Source organism: Thermobia domestica, chromosome 11 (assembly GCF_964235325.1).
Source record: "Thermobia domestica chromosome 11, izTheDome1.hap1.1, whole genome shotgun sequence".
NCBI lineage: Eukaryota > Metazoa > Arthropoda > Insecta > Zygentoma > Lepismatidae > Thermobia > Thermobia domestica.
The window spans coordinates 216,933,802-216,954,726 of record NC_137464.1 but is presented as its reverse complement, the minus strand read 5'-3'; the positions used below and the strand labels follow the sequence as shown (position 1 = coordinate 216,954,726).

The window sequence follows — 20,925 nt, the reverse complement described above, 5'->3', positions numbered from 1 at the left end:
GATAGGGGACATATTGAACAACTGTAATTTGAACTTTGAACTTGAGAGATTCGTAAATATGTGTGTAAAATTTCATATTCGTATGTTTTAAAGTTTAATAAATACCGGTATATGCATTCGAAATACATATATTCTTTTTGAAACAGGGTCTATATATGTATATAGGCTCGGGTCCAAGGGGACTATAGCCCCCCTTGACGCTCAGGTATACACTGGATAAAATGGGCTTAAATATACTTTACACTGGATCAAGCTGCAAACTATGGTTTAGCCCCTCCCTTGATAGTTTGGATCCGTCACTGTGTACACACATATATATATATATATATATATATATATATATATATATATATATATATATATATATATATATATATATATATATATATATATATATATATATATATATATATATAAATATATATTGTTATAAAGGAAAACTGAGGAAGTTAGTTGGAAAGAAAGGAATTTGTTTAATGTGAGAATTACGAAAGAAAAAAATGTATAGAAAATACACTTATTTCTAAATCAGCATTGACGAAGAAAATTAAATATTTCAGTTTCAAGTCCCGTAGTATTAACGAAAAGAACTTATTGGTAGAAAACTGTTCTGTTAAAAAATGAAATTATATTGGGAAAACTGACATAACAATCATGCATAGAGCACACTTAGTATAAACTCGTATTAAGGAAGGGAGCTTATGGTATGAAAACTGATTTAGTTAGGACATGGACCTTATATTACATACATGTAAGAAAAATCTCAGGGTGAAATTCACTTTCGTATAATAGAGGCAACGCACTTAGGGGGAAAAAAAATCACAATTCAAGCAAGTGTTCTCAAAAATACGTATATTTACTGTTTTGGAGAGACTTCAGTACAACAATGTAGCAAAGAACTGTAGTTATAATAATAATAATAGTAATAATAATAATAATAATTATTATTATTATTTTCAACTAGCATTACTGATAATAATGTAGTAACATGGTTTGATTTAGCATCCTTTACAGTACTGGAATTGTGCAAAATGGAATTTATTACCTAAGTGAGATCTGAAACATTACTCGAGTTTGTGTGACAGGCAAACGCCCAGCACCAGCAATCGAGTTTGGGACCATCACACACGTTATCCAGGAAGGGGTAAAAACATCGTTAGAAATTACCATACCAAATTATGACTTGAGTCACATTGCGTATAGGAATACCCTACTTAGGCCTCCCTTGTGACTAAGCGGTTAGCATACACGTCTTTGGTGTGGTAGACCCGGGTTCAATTTCCAACGGCAGCTCATGTGGTTCGGATTCCCTGTTAAGCTGTAGGTCCACGTCACATAGTCTCGCTGCTGAAAGGGGCGCTAAACTAAAATCAAGTAAAAAAAATCAAGTTTTATTACTGTAATTTCATAAACTGTTATACTTTTAGTAACATTTGAATAGATTGACAATTCGTGTGAGATCTTATTTTTAAATAATTATGTGTCTTCTCCTTGAGAGTTTAATATTTCTTTCAGTAATGAGGCTATATGAGACCTGGACTCAAGTTTAAGGTAAAATCTTAATTACCGTAATGCTTTCAAAATTTCAATGCTCTCCCACTAGGAACCGAACCTGGAACCCCGAACACCATTGGTGCTAGCGTTGGCTACTAGACCAGACGGAAGGGCTAGTTTCGTATATGCCACTATCAGTAATAATTTATAGGTAGTAGCCTGGGGAAATTCTCTTTGGGGCATTTTCCCACTTGGGCTCAATCTGGATTACCGAAATTTTCCCAGCACTACATACACGCATATTTATTGATATCCTCCAGACGATAATCTTCTTGAGTTATCAGTGGTCGCCATAATTTCTTCCGTACTATATTGATCTGATCGCCACTATTTGTTTAAGTTAAGAACAAGGAGGCAGCCTTGAATGAAATTACATTTCAATACAGAAGTCATTAATATAATTTGATAGGTTTATAAATTACGTACATGCAATTCTCCATTTTTCTTCAATATTCACCAAGTGCACTTGTAGCTCTTGACCAAATGTAAAAGAAAAGGTTGTTATGCTATTAGAGACAATGTCATAAGTACATGGCTAGCGAAGCGTTACTGATTATATTGAAGATAAGGAGGTAGTTTATTTTGTTATCAATTGAGTAATCAAACTTAGACGAGAAAATAATGAAGTTGAGGTAAATATTAAACTATGTTATTATTCCTGCCACGATAAAACCAATATTTTCCTAAATTGCAGATGACCTAATACGTTATGACTTTGTGTTCTGAAGACATTAGGATAGGTGTTCTGTATGAAAAACGAGATGAAGGTGACTGGCAATTTTCCATATTCAGCACCTTGGGCAGTAAGTACTATAGGAACAAAATATACTATCTTCGTATAGTGAAACCATTTCTTGTAATAGCTCTCTCCTCCCTGGTAATATAGGAGTTAGTGTGTGCGACATGGACCTGGGTTCAAGTTCCGGAGGCAGAGAATTGAACATTACGATACTTTGAATTGTAGGGATCAGTGGCGTATTTACGATTTTGTTTCGGAGGGGCTTTGCTAACTTTCGGGGGGGCTTTGCCTGGATATGTGAAAATTCTGCAAGATATTTCATTTATTTTACTATACTAAGTAAGATTTCGGGGGGGGCTTAAGCCCGGAAGCCACCCCCCTAAATACGCCACTGGTAGGGATACTACAGGTCTCATATAAAAAGCGCTAAAAAGAGAAGCTACACTTCAACATTTGTTGTAATGTAGTAAATATTTTCTGGTTCGGATTTTCAAACTCAATGAAGTTGAACAGGAATACTCGGAAAGTTAAATACTCGAGAATCAAATTTATCCTTAGTCCTTCGTGTATTTGTTATTTTTATTGTATGTGCGAACGAGAACTAATATTGGATTGTGTGAACCGTGCAGTTTTGTCTTGACATGTTCAGTGATTGATTGGAGTTTCACATCCATTTCCAGTGCCGAGGCCTGTAACCATAACACACCGACAATCGGCCGAGATTACTTTTTTGACGAACTAACTTGAATTCACCTTACATTTATAGTTTGTAAGTTCATAATTGATATTATATAAAATACGATTTCCGTTAATGAGTTATGTAGAAACAGAAACATTTAGAATATTCTGAACAAAATTAGCATAGACTAAAATTTCAACAGTTTTTGAATATTATTCTGACAAACAAGTTCCTGAATTTCTGAAATCTAAAAGTCACCATTGTTAAGAAGTCGAGAGGCAAGAAAAGAAAGCTACATTTCCTGGTTACTTTGAATATTGATTTATCTACGAAGTTACTAGATTAGTCATCTGTATACGGAAGATAACTTTAATAAAAGAAAATGCGGACATATTTCCTTCTACATGTACTTTCCGCATAACTTCTTCTGTAATCGTCAAGACTCTTCTATTTTCTTCTTTCTCGTCTCTCAACACCTCACTTTGATACTAGCAATCAACTAGGAAGGAAAAGTCGCCTAAAAAGAAATATCTTTCTATATAATAACCAAAGTAATACTCGTTATGTAAATACTGAAATCGCTATAATTAGGAACCTTTTCTTAGAGAGTTTCATTCAGGGATCTTGTAACATGTTTCGATTATCATCGTACAAGGGAGATTTACGAACGTCACCTTTCACGGATATCATGACAGTAAGCTGATTTAGTGATCGAGCCATTTGCAGAGGGACCAAGACCCGAAACCGTAACATTTATGGAACTCCAAGTAAGCTATTTAGTTGCCTAATCCAGGAATGGAAGCCCAGTCTTGTGGAAGTAATGTTTAGAAGACAGTTTGTGACAGTGACCAAAGTTTTGAGTAGACGAATGAACTAACATCTCACAAGAGAATCATATAACCATTATATTTGGTAACGGGTTGTCTATGTTGATTTATTTACATCACAATCTACCATCTTTTCTTGTTTGCTAGTCTCTTCTTTTGTTCCTGCATTCATGCAATTCGAAAAGTGGGAGTTTTAATTCTTTAATAATTAATAAATTAAGTGTCATTACAACATTGCGGTTATAATAGTAATCTAGTAATCGTAACATACTTCGTTAGGCAAATTATATAGCTCGTGCATCTGTCACTTTCTGAGTGAATGCATCGTTATAACTGATATAAGCATCTCTACGAGCGAAATTGTCGTTGGATTTAATTCTTTTCTAACATTGTATAGAAATAGTGACAAAACAAATTAACTAACTCTAAGGCTCGAACGTTCCGCCGCATTCACAAAAGCTCTCCATTAACTTCTGTCTTTAGCCAGCTGGGTCTAGTTTCATCTTTGTATTCTTACTTTGCGAGATCCATCTTAAAACTACTCTCTCATCTGCGCTCAGATCTTCCTAAGATCTTTTACCGATTGAGTTTCCAGTTAAAATTTTGAAAACGTTTCTACTTTCTTCTTCTGGGTACATGAACTACCCACCTGAGCCTCCTAGACTTAAAAATCCTAATAATGTTTGATAAATGGTATACATTATATAATTTATCATTATGAAGTTTCCACCATTTACCATTCCCCATTCTAGTCTCTCTTTGGAAAAAAATATTTTCCTCAGGACTTTATTTTCAAATATTTTTAGTTTACGTGCTTCACCCAAAGTAAGCGACAATATTTCGCAACCATACAGCATAAACAGCCATAATTATCATCTTATATACTTTAAGTTTCAAATTGCGAAGACAAAAGAAAAAATGAAATGAAATCTTTAAGTTTAACGTCCTACGGGTATGCTGGTTAGACTAAAGGAGACGGTGATAATGAGAGATGAGTGAAATAAAGAAAGTGGGAGGAAATGGGAGAATCCCGAGAAAACCCACGAGCACGGTGTTTGTCCACCACAAAGTCAGCACGGCGCGAGCTGGGATCGAACGAGAGACCCCAAGCACCGGAGGCGAATGCTCAACCACTGAGCTACCGCGTCCCCGCAAAGACAAAAGAGTTTGAGCTGAATAATAACACGAATTCCCTGTTTCTGGTCGGCATCTAATTTCTTTGTGGATAAGATTTTGGTCTGCTAATGTTAATCCTAGATATTTGAAAGTATCCCCTTTGAAATTGTGACAAATAGAGACATATTTAGGAAAAATCGATATCAATAATAATAATAATGTACTATTGATAAGGTGATTACAATGAAATAGATTGCAACAAATAGATCGTAATCAATGATCAAATGAAAAGTATTTAATAGTACGAAATACACATTATCGATCATAGAGTAATAATATTGTATAATAATATAGTGTAAGAGGTTGCAGCTCTTCTTCCCGCTGAAACTATGGAGACTGTGGCGCCGCCAATCAAGGAAGTTGGGTACTACGAACTACTAAAAGCAAGAACGAATCAAATCATTCAGAGCGCGTAAGTCTGATAGAATTAGCCAATGATACACTTAGCTACTGCCAATAGCAGACAATGCAGTTAGTTACAGCTCTAGCCGGTAGTGTCGCCGAGTCACTTTTGTTGCATTGTGGGAACGATTTGAATTTCCATTAGAAATATAGGTAGTGGTTCGTCAGGATAATCAGTATTATCGATGCCACAACCGATGAAAACGCATCAGTAATTGAGGAATGCATTCAAAAAGACAGACTAGAGGTAATCATGGAGCACATGTATGGCAAAGAATATATGTTAACGCTAATCCACCGAATGGGACACAGATAAGTCTGTGCTCGCTCTGTTCCACGACTTGTGACAATTGAGATGATGCAAATTACGAAAAAGATGTGTGGTGGTCTTTCGCAAAGTTTCCTGAGAATTGTTCAAAGTACTTTCGTGAAGTCATCACTTGTGATAAAACCGCGCTGTGTGATGAAATCCTGAGAGCAAAACACAGTCATTTGAGTTGAGTTGATTTTGAGTTTAACGTGCCGTTCAGCAGCGAGGCTATATGAGACGTGGACCTACTGATTAACGTGGAATCCGAACCACATGAGTTCCCGCCGGGAATCGAACCGGGTCTCCCACGCCAAAGGCGCGTACGCTAACCGTTAATCACGGAGGACAGTCATTTGAGTGGGAGCATTCAGGATTTTCGTCTCGAAAGAAACAGTGATTTGTCAAGCCACAGAATTGTGTCTGTTATATTCTATGAATTTCAGTATTTTTTACTAATTTCTAAAATATGTTTTTGTAATACAAGAGCTATTTGCAAAGCATTCATATTAATCACATTCAACCTTACCTCGATAATTTGGTATATGGGTATATATGCTGAAAAGTGTATAATTTTGAGTTGATTATTTTACTTAGTTTAGGTCTGAAAAAAACTTACATTATTTTTCTGCATCGAATTATCCACACATAAATTAAACTACCCCTGTTTTCTTTAATTCTTTTAGCCGATTCTGTCTTTACATTTCTATAATACTTATTTTCAATTTTTTTTCACTTTGTAATTAAAGTCTCACTTTTCTAGGTCAGTACTGTGGTTGGAAGGAAAGAATGTTTTACGTTGCAGATAGATAATGAAGATGATTTTGGAAAGCAAAAGCGCAACGTAGACTATCAAACCAATACTTCTGGATGTTTGAGCCTACTCAAAGCTTGTTTACATGACTACTGTAGCCATTCTAGTCTCCATGGTCTTCAGTATGTTGGGGAAAGGAAGAAATCCATTTTTCAAAAGTACGATTTACTTTTAACGTAAATTTTAACTTGCTCGATCTTTGAAAACTTCCGCATGGGCATGTTTATGGTTTATGGCAAACATGATTCACTGCTCCGGTTACAAACAATTTCAATACGTGAAGATTACGTAAACAAATCACAGTAATCAGAATGTTATTTTCAGGGGACTCTCGATTCAGACTTTCTGCTCTCATTTTTCCCAGGATACTTTGCGGTAACTGACGTCACGTGGAGGTATCGCCATGGATGTTATAAAATAGAGGATTTACCCATACCACAATATCGCGAAGCCTTAAGTCACAGACATATGTATGCTATGATTGGTGATTTTCTTACCTATGAAAGGTTATTTCGGGTAATTTCTTCTCACACCTATTTGTATACCCATACGTGCAGCATGTAACCATTGTATAATATAAATCTAAAGCAACGAACTAAACGCGAACTAGGGCTACCTGCTATTTTCTATACCTTGAATCGGAATAACATTCAACACACAATTAACTGCTAACGATAAATTTACAAAATATGGATTCCTTTCTGGAAAAGTTTATATGGAGAACAAAAGTAATCTAATCTGTAGTTTACCATAACTTTAATATTGAAACCTAATGTTCCAAACACCATTCTAGTGTTCATACGATAAGCCTATATTATAATCAGCCTAATTAATCATTACGATAGATAGAAACAAACTCATTCCAAGAATAAATCTATAATAGCTTTTACTAATTAAAAGTACGAATTGAGGAATGCATCATGACTAAAAATTCAAAATACCACGATACAGGCAGAAATCCTACCTCAAGTCTATACGTTAACATTATAAAAAATCTCATATTTCAAGAGAAAAGCTGTTTTTACCTCTACATGAGGATTCTTTCGTCCTACTAAATCAGCGTTTCCCAACCGGTGTGCCGCGGCACACTAGTGTGCAGCGAATGGGCCGCTGGCGTGCCGCGAGGAATTCGTAACAAAATTATTAATTTTATAGCAGAAGTATTAAATCTAGTTGTAAAAAAGGTTAATTACATAAAAACAAGCCTCTTAAAAGAATATTATTTTCAGATCTATGTTCTGCAATGGATCAAGAATACACTCAGTTTCTTATTCACACAGAAGTGAGGTGGTTGCCTCGTGGTCACGTATTGTCAAGATTTTATGCACTTAAAGAACAACTTCTCCTTTTCTTTCTGTCAGAAGAAAGTGAATATGCCGATTTCCTTAGTGATGATTCTTGGTGCAATGAATTTGTTTTTCTTGCCGGCATTTCCAAACATTGAATGCCCTGAACAAAAGCATGCTGACGACAAAATCTGCTCATTTAGGAATAAACTCTCATTTTGGGAGGACATAAATAGAAAACAAAACAAATGTGATATGTTTGAGCTTACAAAGTGCTGTAAAATTGACAAATTTCTCAACACTCATTTCAGACACATTCTCTTTGTTGTGTACCAATGTTGAGAAATATTTTCCTACGCTTGAGTTGACTTCATTTGACTAGGTGAGGGACCCGTTTGCTCCTTCTGTCCTACAGTTAGCAGAATTAAATGTCCAGGAAGAAAGTGAATTGGTCGATGTGAGGAATGGCCAAGGTTTGAAGCTTCACAGGAAGACATGGATGGCATCATTCTGGATTTCTTTCGGCGAGAATATCCAGCTATTTCCACAAAGGCTGTGAAAGTTCTCATTCACTTTTCTACATGCTACTTAAGTGAAGCAGGATTTTCTGCAATGAACACAATCCAGTGTAAGAACAGGTCACAACTGTTATCTCCGGAACAGATATGAGGGTGTTTAGCAACTATCCGTCCAGAACTGGAGAAGATTATTAAACAACATCAAGCTCAAATAACACATTAATTTTGTTTCGTGCACCAACTTGTTTTACTTATTTTTGAAAAGAAGTAATCTTCAAATATTATTATTAAACAATTATTGTAACCTTCAATAGATATGATTGAAATATTGTTACATTACTAATATTATTAAACAATTTTAACCTTCATATAATAGGCCTATTCAAATATTGTAACGTATATTAACCACGTTAAAAAATTATGTTTCATACTGTGTTACTTTTCTGTATATTTTTAATGTTTAAGAAAAGTATTTGTTATCATTGTAATGACCAGTACTGCTTCTTTATTGTTGCACCTATTTCGTAAGTTGTAATTTTAAAATATCATTCAATCCTTTCAACAAAGCAAATATGCATATAAGTTACCTACATTTGTGTTTTAAAAGTACAAGAGATTTTTTTTTTCGCCCTTGGTGAAAGGTTGGATACAGTTTTTGGAAAAGAAAGTGTGTGTTCTTTCTTTTAAATTGAGTCCTATGTTGCATTGCAATTATTTTCTATTTTTAAATTAGCATAATGAAAAGAGCATGAAAAATGAGCATAATGATTTATAACGGGGGTATTTATAACGGAGAGTGATCGAGCTTTCTTCTCTGTAGGGGTGGATCCAGGACGGACTTGTAGGGGGCGGTGGATTGTAATACTGGCACTTGGAGCTACTTTTAAGAGCTACAAACTTTGGGATGGGTTTTATTTATATATATAATAAGAAAGTTTCCTCTTCTGGGGGGCAATCGCCCCGATCGCTGCCCTGGATCCGACCCTGCTCTCTCTAAGAAGGAGATCAGTAATTACGGAAAAAATACCGCCATATTTTATATTTACAAATAATAATAATAATAATAATAATAATAATAATAATAATAATAATAATAATAATAATAATAATAACAATAATAATAATATCTGAGTGTGCCGCGAGAATTTAAGTTATACCGTACCCATAGTGTGCCGCAAGTTGAAAAAGGTTGGAAAACGCTGTATTAAATATTATTTTGGTTTAACTTTCAGTGTCCTCTACAGTTGGTAGGTATTCTTACGCAGATACGAGAAATTATACTCGATTAATTTTAACAAAATAGGTCCTAACTTCTCTAACCCTAAGCTAACCCGACCCTACTCTACCCTATTTACCCCTATATGATGTTCAATGATCAACGTATACTTTAAATTACGTTGTGCCAACATATTTTTCAACTTTGTTTCTCGCAATTGCGGACTTCCAACCATGTCGACCGAATTAAACCTACATGGTGCCTTCCAAATGTGGTGCTAGGTTCTTGTATACACATAGTCATCCTTAACAGAAGGCAACTTTGTACTGCCCTACTTTCATCACATTGCAGAAGGGTTATTACATTTCGTAGTTTTCACATTTTAGGTTCTGCGTGTTGATTGAGACTCCCACAGTAAAGAATACTATATCAGAAAGTCAACTAGCAGCCTATAATTCCTTGTAATATTTATTGGATGATGTATTATTTAACAAATGAACGTTTATATAGTTTAGTTAAGGATCAACTCAGTTCTTATAACAGCCACTTTCTAACTTTACACAATATAAATAACATCCATTCATCACATATCATTATATTTATTTTTCAATATTCATTTTCATATCATTATCATATTTATCACATTATTTTCTTTTTAGGGCTGATTTAGTAAAAAGACACTAAGATAATCTCATCAATATATACATATATGTATCATCATCCAGTTAATGATCCCTTTATGACAACTAATCATTTTACTATTTGGTAGATTTTAATTTGTACTTACAACATTATATATGAATTGCAGTTGGTATAGCTTTGATGTTTGATCCGAGGCACATATATTTTAACGACACATTTTACAATAATCCATATTAACTCACTCACAAAATGTCTTCTTTACTATAATATTTATCTCAGTTTGTTTACCCAAAAACGATTCGAAAAAATGTAATTTCTTTTAGATTTGGAATGTTTTAAATCATCCGGTACGGACCACTATCCCTTAAATATTCTCAAGAACAGTTTGTAATGCGTCGCTCAGCTATACAATAGCGGCGCATTACAACTTTGCACAAAGAACTTCTGTCCTGGAGACTATGGTGGAAATTGGGAAATTTAACTGTACTCCTCTAATTTCGACTTTGGAAAACTATTTATGTAGTTATTGTGTTCAAATAATTGAGTATAGAATTATTGTAATTTTAGTGTGCATATATATATATACATACATACAAGATATTGGCATGCATAAACGAACTCTTGAGGAGGCCGACATAAGATCATTACTTCAAACTGTTTACATTGCAGAATAAAATTGAAGACGAAGAAACAAAATATAGAAACAGGATTTGGCATGAAATGTTCTTATTCAAAAGTGTATAAAAATGTTGAATGAATTTCGTTTTTCATAAAATTCTTGGAAGACAATTTAATATAAATATTTTTCCTCAGATTGCATGCATTTCAATTGGATTTAAATTAATTTTATTATAATATCTCCTAAATTTTAAGAATATGTTTTAAATTTACCACTAGACAACAAAAGTAAGAAGTACTACTCAAAGTCACATCGATAAGAGTTAAACTTTTATGGATTCAAAATAAGGGAAGAAATCTTACCTAATATTTCAGCTTTTATATACAAAAATTAAGAGATTTTTTCAGACTTAGGCAATATTAGGTAAATTTTTCTCGCTTAGCTAGGAGCGATACGAAATAGTTTAAAATTTTTAATGCTATGGCTTGCCTTAAGAGTCGCCACTACACCATTGTTCCGTTTCTTTTTTTTTTCAGAATATTTTGGTTTGTCGCTATTACACTTTGCGTTGCAGCATCAGTTAATCTTATTGGAAAGTTATGGAGTAAATGGAAAAACACACCGGTCATTTTAGAATTTAGTGATAATTCAGTGACAGAAATTCCGTTCCCATCTGTCACAGTTTGTCGGGACTTATCAGCTGATACAAAATTAATTAATAAAGCAAAACACCTGAAAGAGACAAACAATATAACCGAGACTGAGTAAGTATGGATGTAATAATAGATAACTAAATAAAGTTAAACTTGAAGTTAGTATAATGTTGCGTTTGTAAGTGATTGCAACCTCGTTTAGGTTTTAGGAAATAAGAAAGTGTTTTAATTGTTGTTTAGCATCTACAATTTTAATTTTTTTACGGTTTCATTTGATATTTAGTCAATATCAGAATGACAGTAGGCATATATATATATATATATATATATATATATATATATATATATATATATATATATATATATATATGATACGTGATCGATGAAACTGAACCAATCTTGACCAAAATTCGAATTGTGAAAGAATTTCACAAGCTTAGTACACTTACGACATATTTTAGTGGTGCAAGTCTTTAGTTCCTGAGTTATTGACCATCGAATTTTTTGTTCGACTTACTGAAAAGGTGGTATGCTATACTAATACTAATCTGATCTTGATGAACTATGTCATGATTGTAGACCTCTTGTAGCTTAGTACGTACATGAAATATTATGGTATACAAAATCATTGGTTCTTGAGTTATTGACCACCAAATTAGAGTTTGGACTTGGTGAAATGAAGAAATTCCAATAAATTACGATCGATAAAACCCATCCAATTTTCACCAAATTTTGTATGATGGTAAAGGTTGACGAGCTTTGAGTACATTCGAGTATAATCTGAAATATTACGGAATATAGATCTTAGGTGTATATTTTTTGTAAAAACGTGAAGGAAAAATTAAAATAAATAAATACATAAATAAAAGCAAAAAGTAAATGAAAAAAAAAAAACAAATGTGATCAGAGCTTCCATTAATATAGTTAAATTAATCTTATCACATAAATTCTGTCATAGGAATTGGACAGTCAACAAACAGGGGAAAATTTTGTCAGTCGAGGGAAATTTTCTTAAGAAAACCCACGAACACTGACCAGCCATGCTGATTAATTAGTTTTCAATGTTGAAATCAGATACAACGCAATCTTGCCCAAAGCACTTCCTTTCTTCCTGACATCTGAGTACATCATTTTAAAGACACGTTTAAAAATGACATTTTGAAGGTAAGGTAACATTTAAGAAATAATAAGTTTCTCCTCCTCCTCCTTCTTCTTTTTTTTAAATATAGCTATATGTATTTTTGAACTCTTCCTTACAAACGCAAAGTAGGAATCTCAAATTTAGCTTCTTTAATTACAGGAAGGATTTTCTGACCTTATTTCAAACAGTATGTGAGAACGTATTGTCGTTTCGAAGAAGCTATGGATTCAATCATAAGGCACCAAACAAGAAAACGCTTAACGAAGAGGCTATTGCAGCATTTGTACAGGTAGGTATCCTCATTTGTTATCAATATTTAGAGCTTAGTAAATTTGTACTAGAAGGACAGAGCTCCAAGGTTTAGCTACCTTCTCTGGTACAAAAAATCCTTATTTCTACATTGACCACGTGACTTTGCGATTAAGAGCATTCTGTCTATGGGCTTGTCTTTTCTCCTCGCACTTTCTCCCGCTGTTCCATAATCATTCTATTCCATTTCATTTAACGTGAAACACATAAGCGAATTTCATTTAATTTTGTTTCAAATCGACATTTTCCCCTCAAAGGACAGTTACCCTATCGAAAAAAATATACATTAGCCCCAAAGGCAAAAGTGGCAAATAGCTCAGTCTATCGTTTTAAATATATAAAACTTCTTCAATTGATAAATGTCCCCAATGAAAAATTTTCCAAACTTATAATTGGTTAAATACTCCAATTGTAGTTTTGAACAATTCAATTCTTCATCTGAACAATCACCAATGGAAAACTCTTGCTCTAAAACGTATAGGATATATGGTCTATTGAACAAACCTCAGTCACATGCCAGTGGATAACTGCCGTAGGGAACATCCTTCCGAAACGATTGTAGAGTAAGCGTTTCTGGATCCACGTTAATTAAGCCCCTCTTTATCCCTCTCATTATTACTTTGAGCCCTGAAATCAATTCTTAAATTTTTATCCAATATATACACAAGTACCCATTTAGTATTAAGGTTAAGAAAACGTATCATCCCATGTTAATAAGTGGAACAAAATCGAGACTGAGTGGGAATTTCATTACGATAGTTGAGTGAACTTTATTTCGTTTTCATCACAGTTTGTCAAATAACTCTCAGATTATTCTCCTGCTTCACATATTTCCACGTATTCTTAAAAGAAACAATGAGTATATTATTTACAATAACTATTTTTGGTTATTCATCATGCTAATGACGCTTATTCAAATATCTCCTTCAATATCGTAAACACTGTTTCCTCTTTCCTTGTATTTTATTCTCAACCATATATGTCTTACTCACGAGAGAAGTTCTCATGACTTAAAGCTCACTTTCACTCTTAGAAAAAGCTTGTGAGATGGAAGCAAATAGGACTTCGATTATGAGATTGATGTTAGAGCAAGTCAGTGAATTCGTAGATTAAGGTTTTTTGATAGTGATATCTTTATTGCACATTCTTCACTGAATAAATAATTCAGCAAGATCCAGGAGACAATTCATCCAAACGACCTTTTGAACGACCAAGGTACTATTAGAGGAAGATTTTAACCCAGGAGATTTTTATTTTAGTGAAATAACATTTTGTCATACAAGGTTTTTGCCACGGGACATTTTGGGCTGCTACGTTTTAGCCGCATGGCTTTCGCAGTATACTATTTTACTCCTAATCATTATGTGGAGACTTGTCTAATGGAACAGATTTTATTCTCTAACAAAGACGCAGTTTTACAAGGTGTTAATAGTTTTTGCTTGCTTTTTTCCAGCTACAGGCTTGCTTTGTGGAACCCCAGTGTTAACTTCTATACATCGTCTGGCCCGCTAAATTTGTTATGAAAGCCTGATTTGGTAAAGTTGTTAATCATGCACTGCACCATATCTCCTCCTTTCTGTTTGTATCAAGTGCACTTCTGGATATGTACTGTAAAATACAAACGGAGAAACCTTTTTTTATTCTGGTAGCATGTTATGGATTTGACAATTAATTTATTGCTTAAGATATGATCATCCTAAGGAAATATGTTATGATCTATGGTTGATTCTAATTAGTTAATAATATTTTCCTCCTTTGAGAATGCACAAAAATCGTTTGAATCTGGGGGTGCGGTGGCTCAGTGGTAGAGCGTTCAGGTTCGATCCCAGCCCGCGCCGTGTGGATCTTGTGATTAGTGCTCTCAAACGGATCGAGTCAGGTCGAGTCGGGTTACGGGTCGGGTCGGGTCAGGTCAACTCCGGTCGGGTTGTCGGGTCGGGTCAGTCGGGTCAGCTCGAGTCGGGTCGGGTCGGGCCAACTCGGATAGGGTTGTCGGGTCGGGTCAGGTCAACTCAGGTCGAGTCGGGTTATCGGGTCGGGTCAGTCGGGTCAGTTCACTTTGGTCAACTGAGTTTAAACTCGGCTGGAGTCGGAAGCTGCTGTTTTTCACTAGCTGCCTAATTAAAAATAGCAATTTTCAATTGATTTTATAGAAGCCATAAATCTATTTTGAACACTTGCAGCTAGTGTTTTTATGGTAAATGCTTATTTTTGTGCTTGTGTGTACTTTAATTTTTAAATGTGGAAGATTGATTTTACCAATCGACTGTAATATTAATATCTACGCCAATATGGAGTCTGGATTTAGAACAAAACTAGAAGTTGTTTAAACAAGGCCAAAAGAAAGATTGGATATGGACGACCAAGCCCAAGTATGGCCGTGGTAGCTCAGTTTTAGAGAATTCATCTCTGGTGCATAGTGTCCATGGTTCGATCCCAGCTTGTGCTAAGTGGGCTTTGTGGTGGAGAAACGCCGTGTAGTGGGTTTTCTCGGGGTTCTCCTGTTTCCTCCCACTTTCGTCATTTCACCATTGCATTCATTTCTCTTGGTCACCATATCCCTTAGCCTCGGTGCAGAATCGAGGGACCTTAAACTAAATATTTCATTTTATTTCACCAAGCCCAAGAACATCGATACAACAAGAATGAGATAAAGATTGGATATGCAAGACGAAGTGCATAGTAATCTTGCTCTTGGCCTTGTTTTGGTGATTACGAAGTAGCGATGAGCATATTTTCTTGCTTTCCGTATAGTATGAAAGACCATAATAAAAATCACATTTGGTCTTCATTTGTACCGATGAGGCAAGCATTCTTGGCTCTTGTATAGCATGAAAGATCACCAAGACTACGAAATGCAGGACCAAAACTTGACTGTGCAAGACAAAGAATAAGACGCAGTATTGATGACCAAGACCCAGGAGCGAATTGTTTGAATTTCATTTGTTGGGCTGAAAGTGATGAAATAAAATTAGTACTTTATAATTAATTATCATACTGTATTTTTAAATTTTAAATTACAAAATTCATATTATGTATCTTCTTGCGTGCAACTATATATACTGTAAAATACGTTTTAATTACCGAGAAAGAAAAATAAAAATGGAACGGGTCCCGGAATCATAAGAACCTATTTTGGAATCAAAGTTGAAGGGTTGGAAAAAATCACAGGTGTTCTCCCGTTTCCTCAACCCTTATCATTGCAGTTAAACGATTTCCTTTTGTCTCCGCCAAGAGACTCTTGCTACTGCCTTCCGAGAAGACCCCCTGCCGTCCGAGCAGGTGAGAACACTGACCTTGAATAAAAATTTCGTGGGCGGACACTGGTATCAGTTATAAAAAGAAGTAACCAAACCTCAAAAGTGCCAAATATTCATTAAGATGCATGTACAAATCCCCCGCTTCATCTAGCTAGTGATTAACGTGTAAGACTTTCGTACACGTGGTCCGCGTTAAATTCCGAATGGGAGTGCATTTTGGCGTTCACCCAGTGTCATGACCATAGTGCTCTAAAAAAACGGGTCGGGTTGACAGGTTAGCGATCGGGTCGGGTCGGGTCAGTCGGGTCAGCTCGGATCGGGTCGGGTTGTCGGGTCAGGTCAATCGGATCGGGTCACTTGGGTCGGGTCGGTCTTTAACCCGACCCGATCCGATCCGTTGAGAGCACTACTTGTGATGGACAAACACTGTGCACATGGGTTTTCCCGGGGTTCTCCCGTTTCCTCCCACTTTCTTCATGCCACCATTTCATTCATTTATTATCATCACCGTCTCCTTTAGCATAACCTGCATAATCCTGGGACTAAAACTTAAAGATTTCATTTCATTTTTCGTTTGAATCTGGCAGTGCAACTACAGTGCATAAAGCACAAACTAAATTTGTGTTAAGTGGAGATTAAAACATGAATGCTATTTAAACAAGCCGAGGCATGGCAATGCTGGTGGGTCCGCACGGTACAGTAGCGCAGGAATGCATGCGAAGGAAGTAGATACGTCAGCAAGGGAGGGTATACGCTTAAATGAAGGTAGGGAAAACATGCCGGTTTTCTCAGTGATACGAGTTCCTTTAACACTTGTAATAATTTCACACTAATAATGTTGCACTTTAAACATAAAATAGGCTCTTGTACACTGTGAAGATATATTCCGCTCGCAGAAAATGGTATCTAATATAGTCGCCTTTATGTATTCAGTTATTTTAACCGTCGTAAAGCACTTGTGATAATTTTACACTGGTAACCCTATACTTGAAAACATAAAATGAAGTTATATTATTTACTATTTAATTCTGCCGCCTACATATTTTTTCCTTATAAACATGTCTTTCTATGTTGAGTATTGAAATTGTCCTGTGAATTTTGCAAATTGTGTTCGCCTAAACTTGACCAGGACCAGGTAAGTTATGTGTTGGCCAACTAACTAACTAACTAACTAACTAACTAACTAACTAACTAACTAACTAACTAACTAACTAACTAACTCTATAGCCAATGGAACCCGGAGGTTCAATGCCGCGTTCACAAAAGCTCTCCACTGACTTCTATCCTTAGCCAACTGGATCCAATTTCTACTTTGTTTTCCTATCTCTGCGAGATCCATCTTAATATTGTCCTCCCATCTGCGCCTAGGTCTTCCTAATGGTCGTTTTCCGATTGGTCTTCCAGTCAAGACTTTGAAAGCGTTTCTACTTTCTCCCATTCTAGCTACATAACCCGCCCACCTAAGCCTCCTAGACTTGACGACCCTAACAATGTTGGGTAAACCATATAAATTATGTAGTTCCTCGTTATGAAGTTTCCGCCATTCCGTATTCCCGTTCCTCTTGGGTCCGAATATTCGTCTCAGGATCTTGTTCTCAAATACTTTCAGTCTATGTTCTTCCCTCAGAGTAAGTGACCATGTTTCGCAACCATACAGAACAACAGGCATGATTATCGTTTTATATATTTTAAGCTTCAAATTCCCCGACAAGAGATTTTGAACCGAATAGTAACACGAATTCCCTGCTTTTAGTCGACATTTAATTTCTCCCTGAATATGATTTTTCTCCGTTAATATTGATTCTAGAGATTTGAAACTATCCACTTTATCAAAAGTATTATTTAATATTTTAACATATCCATAAGTTGCTGTATTCCGGTCCCGACGCACTTCCATGTATTTAGTTTTTTTTGCATTTACTTCTAAACCCATGTCCCTGCAAGCGTTTAGTAAGATCTCTGCATTTCTTTCTATTGTTTTCCTATCATCCCCTATTAAATTTACATCATCAGCATATGCCATAACCTGGTGAATACCGTTCAACTGTAGGCCCTGATTGCTATCTTTGATTTTCCTTATAGCGTATTCCAGAACGAAGTTAAATAATAATGGCGACAACGCATATCCTTGTTTCAGGCCATTTTCGACGTGAAAGCCCGTGGACAAAAATTTTCCTGCCCGGACTTTACTTTGAGATTCATTTAAACATATCTTAATTAATCTAATTAGCTTTCTCGGTATTCCAAGTTCTGGAAGAACGTTGTATAATGTTTCTCTCCTAACTGAGTGGTACGCCTTTCTAAAATCAATAAATAGTTGATGTACCGGGGTATTGTATTCCCACTTTTTTTCGAGTTTTTGGCGAATGGTAAATATTTGGTCGATAGTTAATCGATTTCGTCTAAATCAGCACTGATAATCTCCAATAATTTCATCTGCGTATGGGGTCAGTCTTGCTAATAGAATATTTGAAAGGATTTTATAGGATGTTGACAGAAGAGAAATGCCTCGATAATTATTACAGTCAGTTTTGTCGCCTTTTTTGTGAATTGGAACAATGATTGATTCTTTCCACTCTTGTGGCAATTCTTCGTTGTTCCAGGTAAGGAGAATGAGTTTGTGTATCTAGTTCCACAATTTTTTGCCTCCAGCTAAAATTAACTCAGCCGGCATTTCATCTACACCCGGAGATTTGTGTTTCCTTAATTTCTTTATAGCGGTTTCTACTTCTATTCGGCTGGGTTCTGGAATATATGGTTCTGCGGTGTGTATCTTCTTTTCTTCACGCACACTAGTTTTTGGTTGTGTGTTAAGCAAATCGTCAATGAAATCTTTCCATCTATTTAAGATGCTATCCGTATCAGTGAGAACTGTACTGTCAGATGTATTTAATATATAAGCACAAGGTTGATGGCCTTTCTTAAATTCGTTGATTCCCTTATACATGTCCCGGATGTTTTTATTTTTAGCATTATCTTCAAGTTCATTGATTTTAGCTTTCAGAAAATCGCGTTTCTTTGTTCTAAAAGTTTTGGAAGTTTCCCGTCTAATATCGGCGAAATTTTGTGTAGTTATTTCATTCGGGTTTTGTAGCCAGAGTAATTTTGTCTGTTTTCTCTTCTCTGCTAGTTTTATGCATTCCTGGTCGAACCATGGTTTGTTCTTACGGATTTTCGTGTGTCCCAATTTTTCTTTTGCTGAGATTTTAATGCTATCTCTAATTTCAATCCAGTTATCCTCAACACTAGTGCACTCCGAATCTTCTAAAGCCGAGAATCTATTCGAAACTTCAATCTGGTATTTCTCTCTGTCTCTGTCTCTCTTCTAATTTCTTTAAATTGAATCTCTCCGTTTTCGGACAATGAATATTACCTTTATTCAACGATAATCTCTCTCGTATTATCGCTGCTACCAGGTAGTGATCAGTGTCACAATCAGCCCCTCTAAACGACCGGACATCAATTATGCTAGATTGCCTTCTTCTATCTACTAAAACGTGATCAATATAATTATGTGTTTTTCCGTCTGGTGATGTCCAAGTGTATTTATGAACGTCGCGATGTGGGAATTTGTACTCTTCACGATTAGGTTTTTGGATGTTGCAAAGTTCACGAGTCTAACACCGTTGTCATTATTTTTCTTATGCACACTTTCGTTCCCTATAATCGGTTTAAAAATATCCTCTCGTCCTACTTTCGCATTGAAATCCCCTAATAGAATTTTCACATGGTATCGCGGGAGTTGGTCAAATATCCGTTCCACTTCTTCGTAAAAACTGTCTTTTATATCGTCATCCTTATCTTCAGTTGGGCATGTACATTTGAAACAAAAATATCACACCACCGTCCCTTAAGAGTAATAAAAGAAAGTCTGTCAGTAACAAATTCAACCCGTTTAATTGCTGGTTATATACGTTTATGAACGAAAAACCCTGTTCCTAACTGGTGATTTTCATTTCCTTCCCCGTAAAAGAACGTAAAATTTCCGGAATTCACAGATCCATTTCCTTCCCACCCAACTTCCTGAACTCCTACTACGTCCATCCTGTATTTCTCTAACTCACTCGTTACGGATTTTAACGCGCGTGCCCTATAAAGATTCCTAATATTCCATGTTCCAAATCTCATGTCCATTTTCTTTTGCTGAGGTCGTGCCAAGTTATCAGTCCTTGTCCGAGGCTTTTGTGAATATTTCTGAACAAGTGCATTTTTTTTTACAGGATGAGGTTGTTAGCCCTACCCAAACCCCCAAGCTTGAGGACCACTCCTAGTCGGCTGTCCGCGACTGCTTATTCAGTATATTCGTAGCTAACCTCTATATCTAGAGGCCTTCTTCTCGATCCGCAACCTGAGGACCCGCCATGCCGTGGTGACAGGAACCCACGTTTGCTATAAAAACAAAATAATTAATTAACCGAAAAAATCTTTTACTTTTTCCATTACCAAACCTTTACAGAACATAACCCGTGTAAATTATACTACAGAATATAAACCATATAGATTTTACACGACCCTATCGAGAGAGTAATACTCCCGGAAGTACGTTTTTTTCGCGCGCTACCCTATTCAGCTGTTTTAAGTTGGTCACAAAATTTGCATCATGGGTCTTCTTATCTGCACAAAGTAAATAAATTATTTTTGAGCATTATTTTCACTTTATTTTCATCTTATTTTAAGGGAAGAAGTGTTATGGAAATTTAAAATAAACTTTTCTTGGCCCGGGTTTGATCCCACGCTAAAAGCGACCTCTGTTATTAGCCCGTAGCGCCAAGCACGCTCGACC

At 35.7% G+C, this 20,925-nt stretch overlaps 1 protein-coding gene across 1 annotated transcript in view; it reads left to right on the top strand.

Moving 5' to 3' along the window:
- The first annotated feature begins 3,603 nt into the window (after positions 1 to 3,603).
- LOC145665460 (pickpocket protein 28-like) overlaps positions 3,604 to 20,925 on the top strand; it is a 53,001-nt gene continuing 35,679 nt past the window's right edge. Inside the window, exons 1-4 of the mRNA XM_081732769.1 lie at positions 3,604 to 3,666; positions 6,448 to 6,656; positions 11,316 to 11,543; positions 12,733 to 12,862. Of these exons, the coding sequence (XP_081588895.1) occupies positions 3,604 to 3,666; positions 6,448 to 6,656; positions 11,316 to 11,543; positions 12,733 to 12,862 (630 nt within the window). The remainder of the gene's footprint in view (positions 3,667 to 6,447; positions 6,657 to 11,315; positions 11,544 to 12,732; positions 12,863 to 20,925) is intronic.